Below are 16,846 nucleotides of genomic sequence, written 5' to 3'. Positions count from 1 at the left end.
TGTGCGTGAATACAACTATGTTTTTTCTTCCTTTTATTTATTTCAATTTGCTAACTAGTGTGGATAGCTGAAGTAAAAATGTTCATCTATGACCCAGGCTGCACAGGAGCAACACAGAATGAGCAATACAGTTGGAGAATAAAATTAGCAATAAGAACAAGTTGGCAATACAATAACAAGAGTAGCACTGATGTGGACAAAGTATATACAACATACAATTAGTACTATGTTCCCTACATCATAATTAAACTCATTCTAAGGAGCACATACCATACTGATTTTCATAATCGTTCTGCAAAGTATGTAAACTTATTATTCACACATCATTCAACATCAGTAAATACAGTGTGTTTAATAACAATACTATCAAGGTAATCATTTAAGTAACTTAACTAACAAAGTAATTTCTAGTTAGTATTGATAGTACATTTGAATGGCAATGTGTACAATTTTTGTTAAAGTTGTTTTTTATTACTTGCAGCAACTACAATTTGCATTTTATTCCATTGATGATTACATCATATGTAGTACAGCATCTACAAAACTGTGTGTGTTCTCAGTAAAGCAGTTACATATATTAAGTTGTAAATTATTTCTTCTAAAAAGTCAAGGTTAGGAAGTGGGTTGTAGACATGGGATTGAATAATAAAAGATACAATGAAAGCCAAAAGTATTAAATTATATAGGAATATGACTCTACTTTTGAAAGAATTAGTACACTTTTATGTTATTTGGATGGATAATTTAACACAGATTTGGATGGGTTAGCCAGAAGGTACAAACAGAATAGTATCCTGGGTCCTTTGTTCTTTGACTGATTCCATGTAATCCTGATGAGTTGGTAAGATACTTCAGGACTTTTGGCAGCTGGGATGAATTAAAAAAAGAAGTTTTGTACAAGCATGTTAGTAGTCCATCTCACCCTTCATTCTTTACATATAGGATTGGAGCTGATCCTCGGCTCCAACACGGCCTATTTACAAGCTGGAAGACTTCTGGTTGGCTCGTGGCTAGGTAGGTATCCCATGGTGCACCAGTGTTTGCTGCTGACTAGAACAAATAATAGCAGCGTACAGAAAAGCCAATACTAAAAGGTCTCCATAAATAATGCAATTAGTATTTCAATGTCTCCAGGTACTTCCAGGATGGGGGCAGGAGGGCGGGTTCGAAAGAATGAAGGGTGAGATGGACTACTAACATGGAACGTTATGGTAAGTACATAACTTCTTTATGTTAAGTAGTCCTATCTCACCTTCATTCTTTACATATGGGACAGTGTTCCTAGCACCTTTTCCTTGGGTGGCTCAAGGAAAAATACTCCTGAGTACCGTGGAACCAAAAGATGCTCTACCCCTGGAGGTTAAATCCAACTTGTAATGAGTAATAAAAGTGTGAGGCGCAGCCCACGTAGCAGCTGCACAAATACTGTCAAGTGGAACCCTGACTTGAAAGGCTGCAGAGGTAGATTGAGATCTGGTAGAATGAGCCTTTATTTTAAAGGGTAAAGGTTTATCCTCAGAACTGTAAACATAAGCTATACAGCTAGAAATCCAGTTAGAGACAGCCACTTTGGAAACTGGTAAGCCCAACCTGGATTCGGAGAAAAAAATGAATAATTGATCCAATTTTCTAATGTCTTTAGTCCTGTGCAAATAAAAGCGTAATTGTCTATGGGCATCCAGTTGGTGAAACCTGTACTCAGCTGCACTGGAGTGATTCGGAAAGAAAACCAGAAGTTCTGTGGACTGATTCAAGGTGGAATGTGAACAGACCTTGGGGACAAAGGAAGGGTTAGTATGAAGGAACACCCTGTCTTTATGAAAAATCAGATAAGGCGGTTTAAAAGACAAACTTGCAATTCTGACACCCATCTGGCCAACATGATAGCTACCAAAAACAATGTCTTCCAAGACAAGAACTTCAGAGACCATGACTGAGAAGGCTCAAAGGGCAGAGATATTAATTTTGATAACACAAAGTTTAAATCCCATGAGGCCACAGGCTCTTGAACCAGAGGTCTTAGCAAAGTGGCACCTTTGAGGAAGGTTTTACACAATCTATGAGACATCAAGTTAGAATCTGGAAACCCTAAATGGAAATTTGAAATCGCTGCCAATTGGACTCGATAGTAGCAGCCGCAGATCCTTGGTGAAATAGTTCAGAAAGAAATTGTAATACCACTGGAATGGAGGCAGTGAAGGGGTCAACATCCATTTTCTCCACCCAAAGAGGGAATCTTTTCCATTTACTGCAATAAAGTGTCATAGTTGTAGGTTTATGAGAAGACATAAGGATATGAGTCATGGAAGGCGAGAAGTCGTGAAGCCTAACTACGGATGGAACTGGAGCAGCCACGCTGTCAAATTAAGGGTGTGTAACAAGGGGTGAAGCGAACCTCACATGTGAGTCAACAGGTCTGGCACTGGGTCCAGAATCCAAGGATCATCCAGGAGAAGCGGCCCGAGGAAGGAGAACTAAACTTGACGAGGCCAGTAAGGAGCAATGAGGATCAATTTGCTTCCTAGCCATATCACTTTCTGAATCATCTTGGGAATGAGTGGAAAGGGAGAAAGGCATACAGAAGACCCAGAGGCCAATCGTGAACAAGTGCTTCTCTGGGTGACTCCCCCCAGAGGGGGGATGAGGGAAAAGTAGCTGCTGCATTTGGCACTGATTGGACTGGCAAAGAGATCGCAGCAAGGCTGTCCCCACCTGCGGAAAATCTGTTCCGCTGTTTCCTGTTTCAGAGACCACTCGTGAGGCATCAGGATCGCCCGGCTGAGCTTGTCGGCTATTATGTTGGTCGTCCCTGGAATGTGCGTCACCACCAGAAAGCAATGGGAAGATATCGCCCATTCCCAAACTCACATGGCCACTCAACAGAGTGGGTAAGATATGGTTCCGCCCTGTTTGTTGATATACCATATTACCGACATGTTGCCTGACTGTATTGCAATAGTCCCCAGAGGAAGAAGGTCGCGAAGTGCTTGCAATGCCAGAAGCACTGCCCTCATCTCTAGAACACTGATATGCAGGTGGGCCTCCTGGTCTTGCCATGTGCCTTGGACAGTCCTGCCTAGATAATGCCACCCCACCCTATCTATGAGGCATCCATGGTCACAGTGGCAACAGGTTGGCGAGGAGCATTGGAAGTGCCTGTGGTCTGTTGACTGGGTAATAATCCACCAAAGAAGGTCCTTCTTGTAAGATTCTGTCAGTAGAATGTGATGGGATAATGGAAGGTGCTGAAAGGACCATTGGGACAACAGGAGCCACTGAAGAATTCTCATGTGTAACCTGGCTAGTGGCACTAATAGTATGGTGGAAGCCATGGTCCCAAGGAGCTGCAGGACAATCTTGGCTTTGACCCTTCGTAAGGGGAGAAGAGGCTGAATTTGAAGCACCAGGTTTTGTGCCCTTACGGCCAGAAGATGAACCACCATGTTTACTGTGTCGACCTCTGCGCCTATAAAAATCACAGATTGAGAGGGCAATAAGGCAGATTTTTCCAAATTTATAGAGATTCCCAGTTGGGCACAAAGCTGAATATTATTGTCTTTGCTCTGAATGAGTAGATGCCTGGTGGAGGCGGTCAGGAGCCATTCATCCAAATACTGCGACGTCTCAGGTGAGCTGTCACCACTGCCATACATTTGGTGAACACCCTGGGGGCTGTGGTGAGACCAAAGGGCAGAGCACGGAACTGGAAGTGACTGGCTGCCAGCCAGAAGCGTAGATGACTCCTTGACAACCTGTCCATTTTTATGTGGTAGTAAGCATCTTGGAGATCTATTGAGCACATCCAATTGTCTTTCTCTAACAACGGGAGTATAAACTGCAATGTTACCATCTGGAACTTGTCCTTCTTTACTGATTCGTTCAATCTGCTGTGGTCCAAAACGGGCCTCCAGTCCCCTATACGTTTTGGCACTAAAAAGAATCTGAAGTAAGTTCCGGATCCTATTTGGTCTGCTGGGATGGTTTGGATGACCCTTTTTTGACAGCAACTTGTTGACCTCCACAGTTGCCTAATCCCTGTGATTGGGTGGAACATCCGGGATCTTCTTGGAAACAAAGGGTGGAAGAGAAAAGGGTATTACATAACCTCTGGTAATAATTCTTTGCACCCACTTGTCTTGAGTGATACTTAGGCTTCTGGATACAAAGAAATGCGACCCCCAACTGGCCCCAGAGAAGCAGTCGGGCCCCACATCAGGAGTGCTGGTAAGGCTGGCCCTGAAAGGAATCGCAACCTCCCTGGTTTTGTGGACCACCCCTGCATCTAGGGCGTCTACCGTTTCCTCCTCTTCTGAAGGAGGAGTTACCCTGTGCTTCCTGGAAAAACCTCTGGGACTTCTTGAACCACATTTTACCACCCCTCTGACCCTTAGGGTATGGTCTAGAGGGAACAGTAAAACGTACTCCCACGGCAGAGAGTGTTTTTCCTTCTTGCTCACACCGGGTGAGAGTGTTCTTTACCTTGGAACCAAGCAATGAGTAATCGTCAAAAAGGGCGTTGGTAAAGGTAGACTTAAACGGTTCCACAAAGTTACACAAATGCATCCAGGAATGAAGCCTCAGGGAGATTCCTGAACCCGCTGCTCTACTCGCTCCATCGGCCGCATATGAAATAAACCACATGGAGGAGTTAGCGATAGAGGTCAAGGTGGACAACTGGGCAGAAACCTTGTCAGGGACTCCCTCAGTACATGCACCTTGTAGAGAATCTCCTAACTCTTTAAGGAGATCTCTCTGGAGCCTCATAAAGTGAGTAAGGTAATTCAGTGATCTAAGGGTAAATGCCGCTGAAGAAAAGATATGCTTCCCGTATCTGTCCATCATTCGAGACTCCTTATTCGGCGGATGAAAAGAAGAAGAAGTGTCAGCCAACTCCTTCTTAGTGGCCACCGCCACCACCTTGGCATCTACAGGCACACCTTTCAATAAAAAGTATTTTCCTGGAGGGGAAGAAAGGAACTTGTTCGGTCTCCTAGGAACTGGCTCCATGGCATCAGGAGTATCCCACACCTTTCAACAAACTATGTCCATCAGTTCGTCGACTCCTCATCAGAAGGGGTGACAGTGGGCCAGCTGCACCTCTATTTAAGGATCTCCAGGATGTCTATGAAGGAGACATCATCACAGGATGACTTGGGGGACTCTTCTGACTCCTCAAGGTCAGTGTCGGATGCCAAAGACTCATCCTGGGAGTCGACATGCTTCCTCTTACAAGTCCTCTTCCATGGGGGCTCCTTGGAAGGACATTCCAGGGAGGTCTCGGAAAAGTAGGGGCCACTGGCCGGTGGCTCCTGAGGCTGGGGATCTCTGCTGCCGCTGGAGGGAGTAGGAGCTAAGACAGAAGTAGGTGCTATGGGGGAAGAGTACCGGTACCTCTGGTAGGAGCTGACGGTCAGGACAACGCCACTCCTCATCATCTTGAAAGCTGTCCTCTCCGGCTCCAAGGAGATCAAGGATGCCATCAGTGCCAAAGCCATCAGCTCCGAGATAGACACAGGGTCCGAACTCACCCTGGCCGATGCACCGAGAGGAAGACTCGGAACTGAAGAAGTTTGGTTCCAAGTATGCCTGTCGGGGCCGACCGGAGGGCTTTGACCCCTGGACACTACGGACGGCACCGAAAGTGTCGGAGTAGAACTTGGCTACGAAACAACCACAATGGGAGCTGGAGCCAAAGGTTCCACTGGTGGTACCAAGCACTCCGGCTCTGAAAGACCAGCATGGCTCGGAGGAGGAATGAACACAGAGGGGTGAATAGGCTTGAGTGGCTTCGGAGCCGATTGGGTCTGAGCCAACAACAATTTAGGTAAGCAGACGACTTGAAAAGTCTTAGCACTACCCTCTTCACATCTTCTTCCGATAAACTCCTGGAAGACCTGGATGACATGGTAGGAGATTGAGATCTCGAAGGTACAGGAGACTTCACTAACAAGGAGACTGGAAGAGGGTCCATAGACAGGCTCCAAGAAGTAGTCTCAACAGTCTCAGTGGTCGGCTCTGAAAAACTTAGAACCGACCCAGCAACAACAATGCCACTCTCAGTCAGCTCTGAGGTCTGTGGAGCCGATGAGACAGTTTTCACAACTTTAAGAGGTGGCTCCGATACAACAGCCAGTGCCGGGGAGGGCCTCTTGGCAGATTTAGACTTTCCTTTAGTAGATTTGGAGGATGACGAGGAACTAGACAAATCTTCCTTGAAGGAAGGTTTAAGAAGACCTTTTAGAATTAACTTGTTCTTCCTTTCCTGCAACACCCTAGGACTAAAGGCATGACAAAATAAACAGGTTTCCTGCAAATGGATGGATCCTAAACAGTAAACAGAATTACCATGACCATCCATTAAGGACATCTTTTGGGAGCACTTAACACATTTATTGAAGTCGCATGGCTTATGCTCCTTACTCTCTTTAGACATACTGAAAAACAGTAGCACACATGCACACAGAGAAGAAGGAGGAGGAGGAGGACTAGGTCCTCTAACTTAAATGGGCCTAGCCCTGCTGAAAGGAAGATACCATGAGGACTAGGTCCTCTAACTTTAACGGGCCTAGCCCAGGCAAGGAATAGGGTCTTCTAACTTAAACAGACCAAACAGTTATAAGGGAAAGAGATCACACAACAGTATAGTGGGGAACAAGAATAACACAACTGCAAAAACCAAATAGAACAAAGTTCTGGTAACAATAATATCAAAACGATGCTACCAGCAATCTAACAATTTTATATAGCAAGCGGAAACCCGCCAAATACTATTAAAACACACAAAATACTAGTTCGCAAAATGCACCTATTCTAATCCAAAAGTAAGCCTGGTACAAGGGATTCCAAGAAGAATTAATGGCCAAGGCCAAAAATTGCACCAAATGGCACAAAGAGAAGATAACAACTTTAAATATAACTACGCTAATAGAATACTACAAACAGTAACGATTTTAAACATAAAGAGCCATATAACTAATCTAAACAGTGAAGAAAACTTTGAAAAATTGAAAATATGCAAACACTTAGCCAGAGCCAAAGAAAAGCACAACCGAACTCGTCGACATGGCAAATGAGATCTAGGGATTGTACTGGTGCACCATGGGATACCTACCTACCCACGAGCCAACCAAAAGTGTTCCAGCTTGTAAATAGGCTGAGTCGGAGCCGAGGACCGGCTCCGATCCCATATGTAAAGAATGAAGGTGAGATAGGACTACTTAACATCTGTACTTTAAAAGTATGTAACAAGTGTATTTATAGTACTTTATTTAATAGAGAATGCTTACAGTCTTGATTTATTAACAATTATTAAAAGAGATGTTTGTTTTCCTTGACCCCTGATGCTGTTACATACAGATGATAGAGGTGATTATGTGGTCAAAGCAGAGGCAAGATGAGGGCTGGTAGAGTATGAAAGTTAAGTTTGAATATGAGCAATGGTGTGATGAGCTAAAGTTATTTTGAAGTATGCCAGTGATATACAGGGGGTTTGTGACATTATACGGAACAATTGGAAGATCTTGAAGACTGATGAAAGTCTAAAGGGGATTGTGGGTGACACCCCCCCCTTTTACTTTTAAGAACAACATGAACTTAAAACAATTATGTAGAGATAAGGATTTTAATGTCTTCAATCAGTTATGTAGATCTGTGAGAACAGGAATGTTTCCATACAGGCCCTGCAAGTCATGTACCTGTATAAGTAAAGATTCAAGTTTTGTGCATCCGAGAACAAAGAAAAAATACCAGCCAAGAAACTATTCAGACTGTCAAACAATGAATGTTATTTACCTGGCTGGCTGCAACAAATGCCCTTGTTTCTACTTGGGCAGAGCAAAGAGCATATACTACAGCACCTTAGTTACATTAGATTGAAGGTGATACGTAATGCTCCCTCTCAGCACCTTTCTGTTTATGAAAATCATAGCTTTCTTTTTATGGTGCTGCAATGTTGCTTTGAGAATGCTAGGAAAGGAGATATTAAAAGTATTACTGAACGCCTATCTGAAGTATGACGGATAGCCGAGACGCAAGCAGACATATATTCAGGACTCAATGGGTTAATTCCCTTGAAACTTCTTTTAAAGGGGAATAACCTTAATCATTGATTGGCCAAGTGATGGCTTTTAAGCAGGGGTGTTTTTTTCTTTGGATTATGATCTGATGAAGGGCTAAAGCCTGAAAGAGCTAATCTTAATATATGTTTTTATCTTTTTGTCATTAAAGCTTTATGCACATTGCCATGGTGGTCTGTGTGGGTTTAATTTTACAGTTTTGGATATACTTTAAAAGTATGCAACAAGTGATTTTTTATAGTACTTTATTTAATAGAGAATGCTTACAATCATGATTTATTAAGGATTATTAAATGAGATCCTTGTTTTCCTTGACCCCTGATAATATTACTTATAGATGATCGAGGTGATTATGTGGTCAAAGCAGAGGAAAGATGAGGGCTGGTAGAATATGAATGTTACATGTTTGAATGTGAGCAATAGTATGATGAATGGAAAGGATGCCAGTCTTTAATTATAAGCTGTCACCAGTGAAAAACTAAAAATTTGTAATGATAAATGAGTGCTAATCCTAGAACTGCAGAAAGCTTTATAATGAAACTAAAAGTGGATGGAGATTAGGTTCTAAGGTGAGTAGTAGCACAGGAAAGATTATGAGGGGTATACAAAACAGACATTCCTACCATTTGTTGCAGTGTATTCATCCAGGAGGCTACTGTGTAATGTTTTTTAGAGCACCTCATTGAGGTGCAGCTTCTAGGATTGTGATAGATGGTGGTGCAATTCCAGTGTATTTTTTTTCACCGCTTCCCTTCCTACTGTAGTTTGGCCATGGAGTTGGTGTGTGTGTGTGTGTGTGGGGGGGGGGGGTGCACAGAGGTTCTTTCCCCAGAAAAATTTTCTCATGGTTTTCAAGTTACTCATTTTGATCTTCAAAGCTTAACAAAGCATGTTTCCATGGTGGCTGTACACTGATCATTTTAGGCAAGATTCAGGTATTGACTAGTGTTTCACAGGAGCGGCCTTAGGTCAACTGGAGCCCTAGGCAAAAGGGCTCCACGGCACCCCCCCACCACACTACCCAGTGCCCCCATCCTGGTCTACTTACATTAAATAAATACTGAAAAATCACCCCTGCTAGAGCGGCACCCTAGGCGACTGCCTAGTTGGCCTATGCCTAAGGCCGGCTATGAGTGTTTGCACTGCCTCGATGCCAGCAAAAAAGAAATCTGGGAGAAAGTAAGAGAAAAATCAACCAGTAAAGGAGGAGATGTGGCTGGGATGAGCAGCTGTTCAGAAAAAAAAAAGCCATTCAAGTTTTAGCTTTGGTGCAGGAGATGACATAATAATTTAGAGGAAAATAAATCAAAATGTACTCAGAGGTGTGTAAAATAAATGAAACATTTTGAAATATAAAATCTCAAGCAACAAAAGTCATTAAATAAAGACAGACATCTGACTTTCCAGGCTTCATATCTTTCAACAAATATATGCCAATGTAAACAGTGTTTATTCTAGTAGCTTTCTAAGTATATAAGAGCAATCTTTAAAATACGTTCCTGATACTTGCACTTTTCCCTGTCATTATTATTACTATTTTTGCTTCATCCATAATACTTGCACTAAGAAGTTGAAAGGTACTATTTTTATCACAATCAGATGAGGTGTATAGAGCAAAGTGGCTGTAACTTATAGTTAAGACTGAGGCTTTTGTGAATGAAAGTAGCCTACTTCTTTTGCTCAGTTTAAGCAGTGTGGTTTCATAGGACTATTGTGCATTTGGGTAAAACAAACTGGAGTACCTGACCTACTGTGTATTTGTGTGAAACAAATTAGAAATACATTATTACATTTATAATTATTTTATGACAGAGGTGTACTAAGTCAACAATGGTTGGTCTTTGGCCTGCTAAGACCTACATGAAATCAAATCTACTGGACGTATAAGTGAATTTAACTAAATCTTTATCTGCACTTTGTTCAAATAATACAGTTTTAAATTGATTTATTTGTGTTGCTTCGAATACTATCTAGCTGGACGTTGTGGCTCTGTTTTTTTAGTTAGTGCTTGTTAGAATTCTTGAATAGCCAGTGATAAGTAAGTGGGGGTAGTTTACTTCATTGTCATTCGGTTTCTGTCTTATATAAGTGGTACATTTTGAATTATTTTCTGCTTAAACTCTGAGCTTTGGCCTGCTAAGACCTACATGAAATCAAATCAACTGGACGTATAAGTGAATTTAAGTAAATCTTTATCTGCACTTTTTTCAAATAATACAGCATTTAAATTGATTTATTTGTGTTGCTTCGAATACTATCTTGCTGGAAGTTGTGGCTCTGTTTTTTCAGTTAGTAATCTTGGTGGCTTTGAAAAACTGCCCGCCCCTCTTGTAAATTTCCATTTGGATACTTCTCCTGGGCCCATCTCATTTGCTCACTCAAAAAAAAAAAAAAAAAAAAAAAAAACTTGTACTTTTTTTCATCTTCTTTTACTGCATTTGTGTTTCTTCCTACTTTATTTTGCTTTTGCGTCATCTTAAAAGTACTCAATTGTATTTATTACTGCTTGGTGTAGCTTATCATTCTAAGCTTTTTGGTTTAAGCACTTGGGCTTCAGACCAGTTGTTTTACATTAAGAAGGTTTGTGGTCTGCACTGTTGTGGCGGGACAGGTAGCTTACATCCTTCTAAGTTGGGAACTGCTAATTGAAGGCTCAGTGTCTGTTGTTCTAAAAGTGTATTAGTTCTGGTTTAAGCACTTGGGCTTCAGGCCAGTTACTTTACATTAAGAAGGTTCGTGGTCTGCACTCTTGTGGGAGGAGAGGCTGGACTCTGCCCTTCTGAGCTGGGAATTTCTGGTTAAAGGCTTACAGTGCCTGCATATTTGAACTGTTTCTTATTGAAATTGGTGCGCCTTGTTTGCTGTAGCATAGACTAGATCCAGGCCTGCTGAATCTAGCTTTGTTTGCATAACTTGAGCACTAATCCAGGCCTTCTTAAAAGTATTCAATTGTATTTATTACTGCTTGGTAGTAACCTGATTAAAGTGTAGCTATCAGTCTAAGCCTTTTGGTTTAAGCACTTGGGCTTCAGACCAGTTGTTTTACATTAAGAAGGTTCGTGGTTTGCACTCTTAAGGGAGGAGAGGCTGGACTCTGCCCTTCTGAGCTGGGAATTTCTGGTTACAGGCTTATAGTGCCTGCATATTTGAACTTCTTACTGAAATTGGTGCACCTTGTTTGCTGTAGCATCGACTAGATACAGGCCTGCTGAATCTAGCTTTGTTTGTATAACTTGAGCAGTAATCCAGGCCTTCTTTTTTGGAGAAGGTTCCCCTGCACCCCAGTGGCAAGAGTGTGCAGTTAGAACTTGTCTGATTGAAGACTACAGGAACAGGGCTCAGTTTTGAGATTTTTTTTAATGGTTAATTGGGTAATTTGTTTAAAAGCATTTTCTGATTGCTTGTAGTCATCTAAAGCTGTTTTAAGTGTATTTTTACTGTTTGTAGTGGTTTAAAGCTTTTTTAAGTGTATTTTTACTGTTTTTGCCTTATCTTTTCAAAAAAAATGTCCTTGTTTCCCACCTTTCTAAGCTAGTATAGTTCAGTTTTCAGGCTAGTGCTGAATTCAGGGCTGTTACAATTTTCTGAGTTGCCCATACCTTACTTGGATAGAGGGAGGTTTCTCTGTTCACCTGTAAGAGAGGGAGCTTTGCGCAGCCATCTGTCCCTGGAGGAGTGGTTCCAGCCCAGAAGTTAGTAGTTTGTGGGCCATTTTGGGCTAATTTCTATCTCTTTCATTCCCCTGCTGTAAAAAACACATTTGTACGGTTTTGCACGTCCAGGCAGCACCAGTTAGCTAGGGCTAAATTTATCCAGGATCCACCAAGTCTTCTTTTCAGTTTTTCCCTTGAAAGTAGTCTAACTCTCAACCTAAGCGCTTAAAAAGCATCCTACAGTCCAGCACTTGCTCAGACCTAATAGCAAGCACTAATAAACCCCGATACTTGATTGCCCAGCAGGGCAAGGCTCATTATTCACCCCTCATCAACCAAGCTACTAAGCAGCTCACCCTACTATTCAGACATGACCAAAGGGCAATTTCAGGTATACTCTCCAGTCCAGCTGGTGAACCTGGGTATCCTGAGGCAATGTTACAACTGCCTCATGTGCACAGATAACCCTCTCCTCCTACCACAAAACATTAACATATGTGAGAGATGCAATTATATAGCTAAATTAGAGGCTAAGCTCTATCCACCCAAGACTGGAACAAGCAGTCATAAGGCGAAGGTTAACACTTGCATCACACATCCAGCCTCACATAGACATACTAAACCAGCACTGGCAAAAAATACACAAATACACAAAGTCATACTCGGAGGCTCTAAATAAAAACCTGCAAAAGCATCACAGACCTCCAAAGCAGACACCCAAAAAACCTGCACCTCCTGTCACAAACCAGACAACACATAAAACACAAAATCAGTGTGCCGCAAAATCACAGCCCTTAAGGCAAAAATAACATACCTAACACACTAGTAATACGCGACTCTATAAGCAGGCACACTGACGTCCCACTCACTAGGCTGGACAAGGAGAAGGTTACTGTTAGCTGCCTGTCGGGAGCCAGAATCAGCCACATAACACAAGCACTCAGGTCACTCCAGAACAAGTACAAATATGACTCTGTCATTGTTCATGTTGGTGTGAATGACCTGAGATGTACCTCCCTGGACTACATGAAAAGAGGCATGGAAGAGCTCTCTGATCATGTAGCCCAGTCGGGTATGACCCTGACCCTGAGTAGCATCCTGCCCTCACCAAGAATGATACCGCAGTATAAAGAAAAAATGATCACTTTCAACAATTGGCTAAGCTTCTGGTATCATTCAAAGGGGATCCAGTATCTGTCAGCCTGGGACGACATGCTCAACAGGCCTCATTGCTTCGCAAGAGATGGCTTGCACCTGTCACCCCTAGGCTTTTGAATACTGGCCAAGGCTCTTGCTGCCCCCATAGTGCCTTTTTTAGGCAAGGCTCAAAAGTCAAACCCACCTCTGTAAACAGCACAAATAAAAAAATGAGGGTTATGCTACTCAATGCCAGGAGTTTAAATCTCAAAATGCATGCGCTCGAAGCACTCGTCAGTATGGAGAACGTTGACATCTGTGCAGCAACTGAAACCTGGTTCAAGGCTCCACAGAGCACCCCAGCACTACTGGGCTACAACCCATAACACACATTTCAGCCATAGAACATGGACCAAAACACAAAAGGAGGGGGTGTGTATCCATATTCATTATGAATACCTACACCTCCAGGTTAGTGGCGCAGCATGATACCTCCGAGATCATCCATGTACAACTAACATCAGGCAAATCTGCAATGCAAATTGTGGCCTCCTACAGATCACCCTCCATGACCCAGGACCACCACTCCGCCTTTCTGGAGACACTGGTAAACATGAAGGTCCTACCGAACACCCTGATATTGGGCGATTTCAATTACCCTACCGTTAACTGGGAAAACTACTCAAATATAAACTCCCAGGTCCAGCGCTTCCTGGAATTTATCAACTCAAATGCCCTGGATCAGCTGGTAAACTCCCCTACCACAGGTAAAAACATATTGGACCTGGTCATCACCAACATGGGCGACAGGTGTTCCACACCAGAGGTCAACCCATTACTGGTTAGATCAGACCATAAACTAATCACTCTGGATGTCCACACCCAACCACCACCCCAACTAAGGAAACCACAGTAAAAAACTTTTCTAAAGCAAACTTCACCTTACTTAAGACAGAGGTGGTAAGTTTCACAGCCCCCACGCTAAAGGATAATACTGCCCAAGATGCAGAAACCTTTACAGATGCACTCTATGAGCACCTACAAGGATGCATGGATCATGCCATCCCTAGCAAAACCAAGACTCACTCCCCTAAGAGAAGAAAACCAGTCTGGTGGACCCTTGCCATAAACAGGCTATACAATAGAAGGAGGAAACTAGTTCAGAAAAAAAGCAAATCCCAAGAAGGAAAGGCATCCCTGATCAGTATCAGTAAGAAACTAAGGTCCCTCATAAAATCCTCCAAGGCTAACTGCGAAAGAAAAATAGCCAAGGATTCGAAAGATAACCATAAAGCCTTCTTTAGCTATGTCAAGAATCTAAGTGGCAACTCGCAGATATGCTCTGAGCTAGTGCAAAATAGCACAAAGGTATACTGAACCCAATGATATTGCCAACATCCTGGCAGATAGATTCAGTGCAAACTTCACCCCCCTCTCACCCCCAAAAGGGCCCACAACAATACTGGAAAAGTGTAGTGTCCCGGAAATCACAGATGCACAGGTGAAGCCCTTTCAAAAGTCAAAAGCACAGCATCAATGGGGCCAGATGGTGTCCCAGGCTGCGTCTTGCATGAACTACAGAAATAACTAACCCCCCCCACCACCTAAACACACTGTTCAACCTCAGCCTCTCCACAGGCTACGTGCCCATAGAATGGCGCACAGCAATGGTTATTCTGCTCCATAAAGGAGGGGCCACAACTGACCCTGGTAACTATCGCCCCATAAGCCTGACTAGCCTGGTCTGCAAGGCTGTGGAGCGCATCATCATGGAACTCATTAGCAAAGACATTGGGATCCTCCAAGCACTTGACCCGACCCAGTTCGGCTTTGTTAAGAGTAGATCATGCCTACTAAACCTGGTTGACTTCTTTGAGACAGTCACCAAGGCCATAGATGAGGGGAAGGTAGTTCACACAGCCTACTTTGACCTCGCCAAGACTTTTGACACCATTCCCCACTCGGGAATTATAGAAAAACTCACCAGCCGGAACATAATGTCACAAGATGGGTTGCCAACTGGCTTACAGACAGAACTCACATGGTAAGAATAGTGGGCTCCAGGTCAGACTCTAAACCAGTCACAAGTGGTGTCCTACAAGGCTCGGTCCTGGGACCCCTACTGTTCGGCATATATTTCTCAGAAGTACAGGCAAACACAGAAGGACTATGGCTAACCAAGTTCATCGATGACTGCAAACTGAGAGCCATAATTGACTCACTGGCTGACACAGACATTCTCCAAAAGGGCCTTACGGAGATGGACACCTGGTGTCAAAGTCATGGTCTCAAGCTAAATGCCAAAAAATGCATAGTTAACCCGTTTGGGAAAAACAAAACACCCATGAATTACCACATAGGTGGCAGCCCCCTTAATACAGAAGGGGTACTAAGAGATCTGGGGACCCAGGTAGATAGTAATCTCTCCTTTGACAATCATATTGTCAAAGTAGTTAGGAAATCCTTCTATGTAGCCCATCTAATTACTAAAGGGTTCACATCTAGAAATAAAGAGGTTATAGTACCCCTCTACTCGTCACTCATTAGACCCATCATAGAGTACAATGCCCCGTTTGGGATGTACCTCACAAGATACTTCCAACAACTGGAAAGACCACAAAAGTACCTCATCAAGAGGATTACTGGTCTCAAACATATGTCCTATGCAGCCTGACTGGAAAAACTCCAGCTGTACTCAGTGGCATATCGCTTACTCAGAGGTGATCTCTGCCTGACTTACAAAGCCATGTCCAACTCAGAATTGATGGACATGCTCCATCTAAAGAAATCCAAGTCACTGCGAGCCACGCGCTCTAGTGAGCTAAACCTCACCACAACAATAAATAGAAATGCTGGAGGGATAGATTCCTGTCACAGAGACTCCCCATGCTTTGGAACAAAATTCCTAACTACATTAGGCAGAGCCCCTCACTAACACTCTTCAAGAGAAACCTTGACGAGTGGATGGGTAACAGAAAATACACCCCTGGGATCACTTCATTGGCTCTTTTTGACAGAGGCTCAGTTAATTAATCAGTGAGGCGGCGAAAGCTGACACACTCCGGCTAGGCTTATAAATGCCCTCGTGCAGATAGCCTAGTACCTACCTATGAACCTATGAAGGAGCTATCTCTGGATGAGAATCTCTGACTCTGGCTGTCGTGATCAAATTAAACAGTTATTAATCTGGCTTTGCAGGACTAATGTACATATGTGTAAAATAAGTTAAAATACTTTGCTGTGGTTGTTTTGTTTATATGATCAGATATTTGAAGTAGACAAAGTTGAGTGTCTGTGACTGATAGTTATGGGCATTGATTATAATGGCAGCAGCTCAAATGGTCTTAAATCAGGAATGTGAATCCAAAACAGCATGAGCATTTATCCATGGTTCAAAAAAGGGCATATGTTTGTGTGTGTGTGTGTGTGTGGGGGCATGTGTTGAAAACTGTTCAGAGCCCAAAGTACACAATTCACAAATGAGTAATGGTATAGCAGAGATATACTAAAAGTAAATAAATGGAAAAAGCTCACATTTAGGTCATAAACTAAAGGAATATGGAAAATGTGTAATTATTTACTTATTTATTTTTTATCTTCTAGGTGACGGGATTCCTTTTTGGGCCATCAAGAACAGCTGGGGAGAGGACTGGGGAGAAAAGGTAAACAAAAAATAACATTTGCAAACTGGTTAGCCATGTGTGACTTTCAGAGCTGCTCACACGACCTACTTAAGCAATACCTTTTTGAACACCAAAAACAGAGTTTGATTATCTTCCTGTTAAACCCCTTGATTGTCTGCAGCATATAAGCCATCTTCCTTCTGGTACAAAATGAACTTTTTATGAGTTTCAACTTTAGTTCATTTTTGTATCCTGTTTTCCTTAATTTCTTAAAAGTTTAATTATTTTGTGGTGCAACAATAAATCCAGTGTTTTAATATCAGTGTTGTATTTCTGTTTAGGCTTCAGCCTACTTTTC

At 42.7% G+C, this 16,846-nt stretch overlaps 1 protein-coding gene across 2 annotated transcripts in view; it reads left to right on the top strand.

Annotated features, from left to right (window-relative positions):
- Nucleotides 1-16,846, top strand: part of CTSW (cathepsin W) — a 791,734-nt gene that overhangs the window by 765,384 nt on the left and 9,504 nt on the right. For both annotated transcript variants that reach the window (XM_044073793.1, XM_044073792.1), the window contains one exon: nt 16,469-16,527. In XM_044073793.1, coding sequence (XP_043929728.1) covers nt 16,469-16,527 — 59 coding nt within the window. The remainder of the gene's footprint in view (nt 1-16,468; nt 16,528-16,846) is intronic.

This window comes from Protopterus annectens, chromosome 6.part0 (assembly GCF_019279795.1).
Source record: "Protopterus annectens isolate FY-2018-M chromosome 6.part0, PAN1.0, whole genome shotgun sequence".
NCBI lineage: Eukaryota > Metazoa > Chordata > Ceratodontiformes > Protopteridae > Protopterus > Protopterus annectens.
The sequence above is the reverse complement of the archived record's forward strand: the minus strand, read 5'-3'. Positions and strand labels throughout refer to the sequence as shown.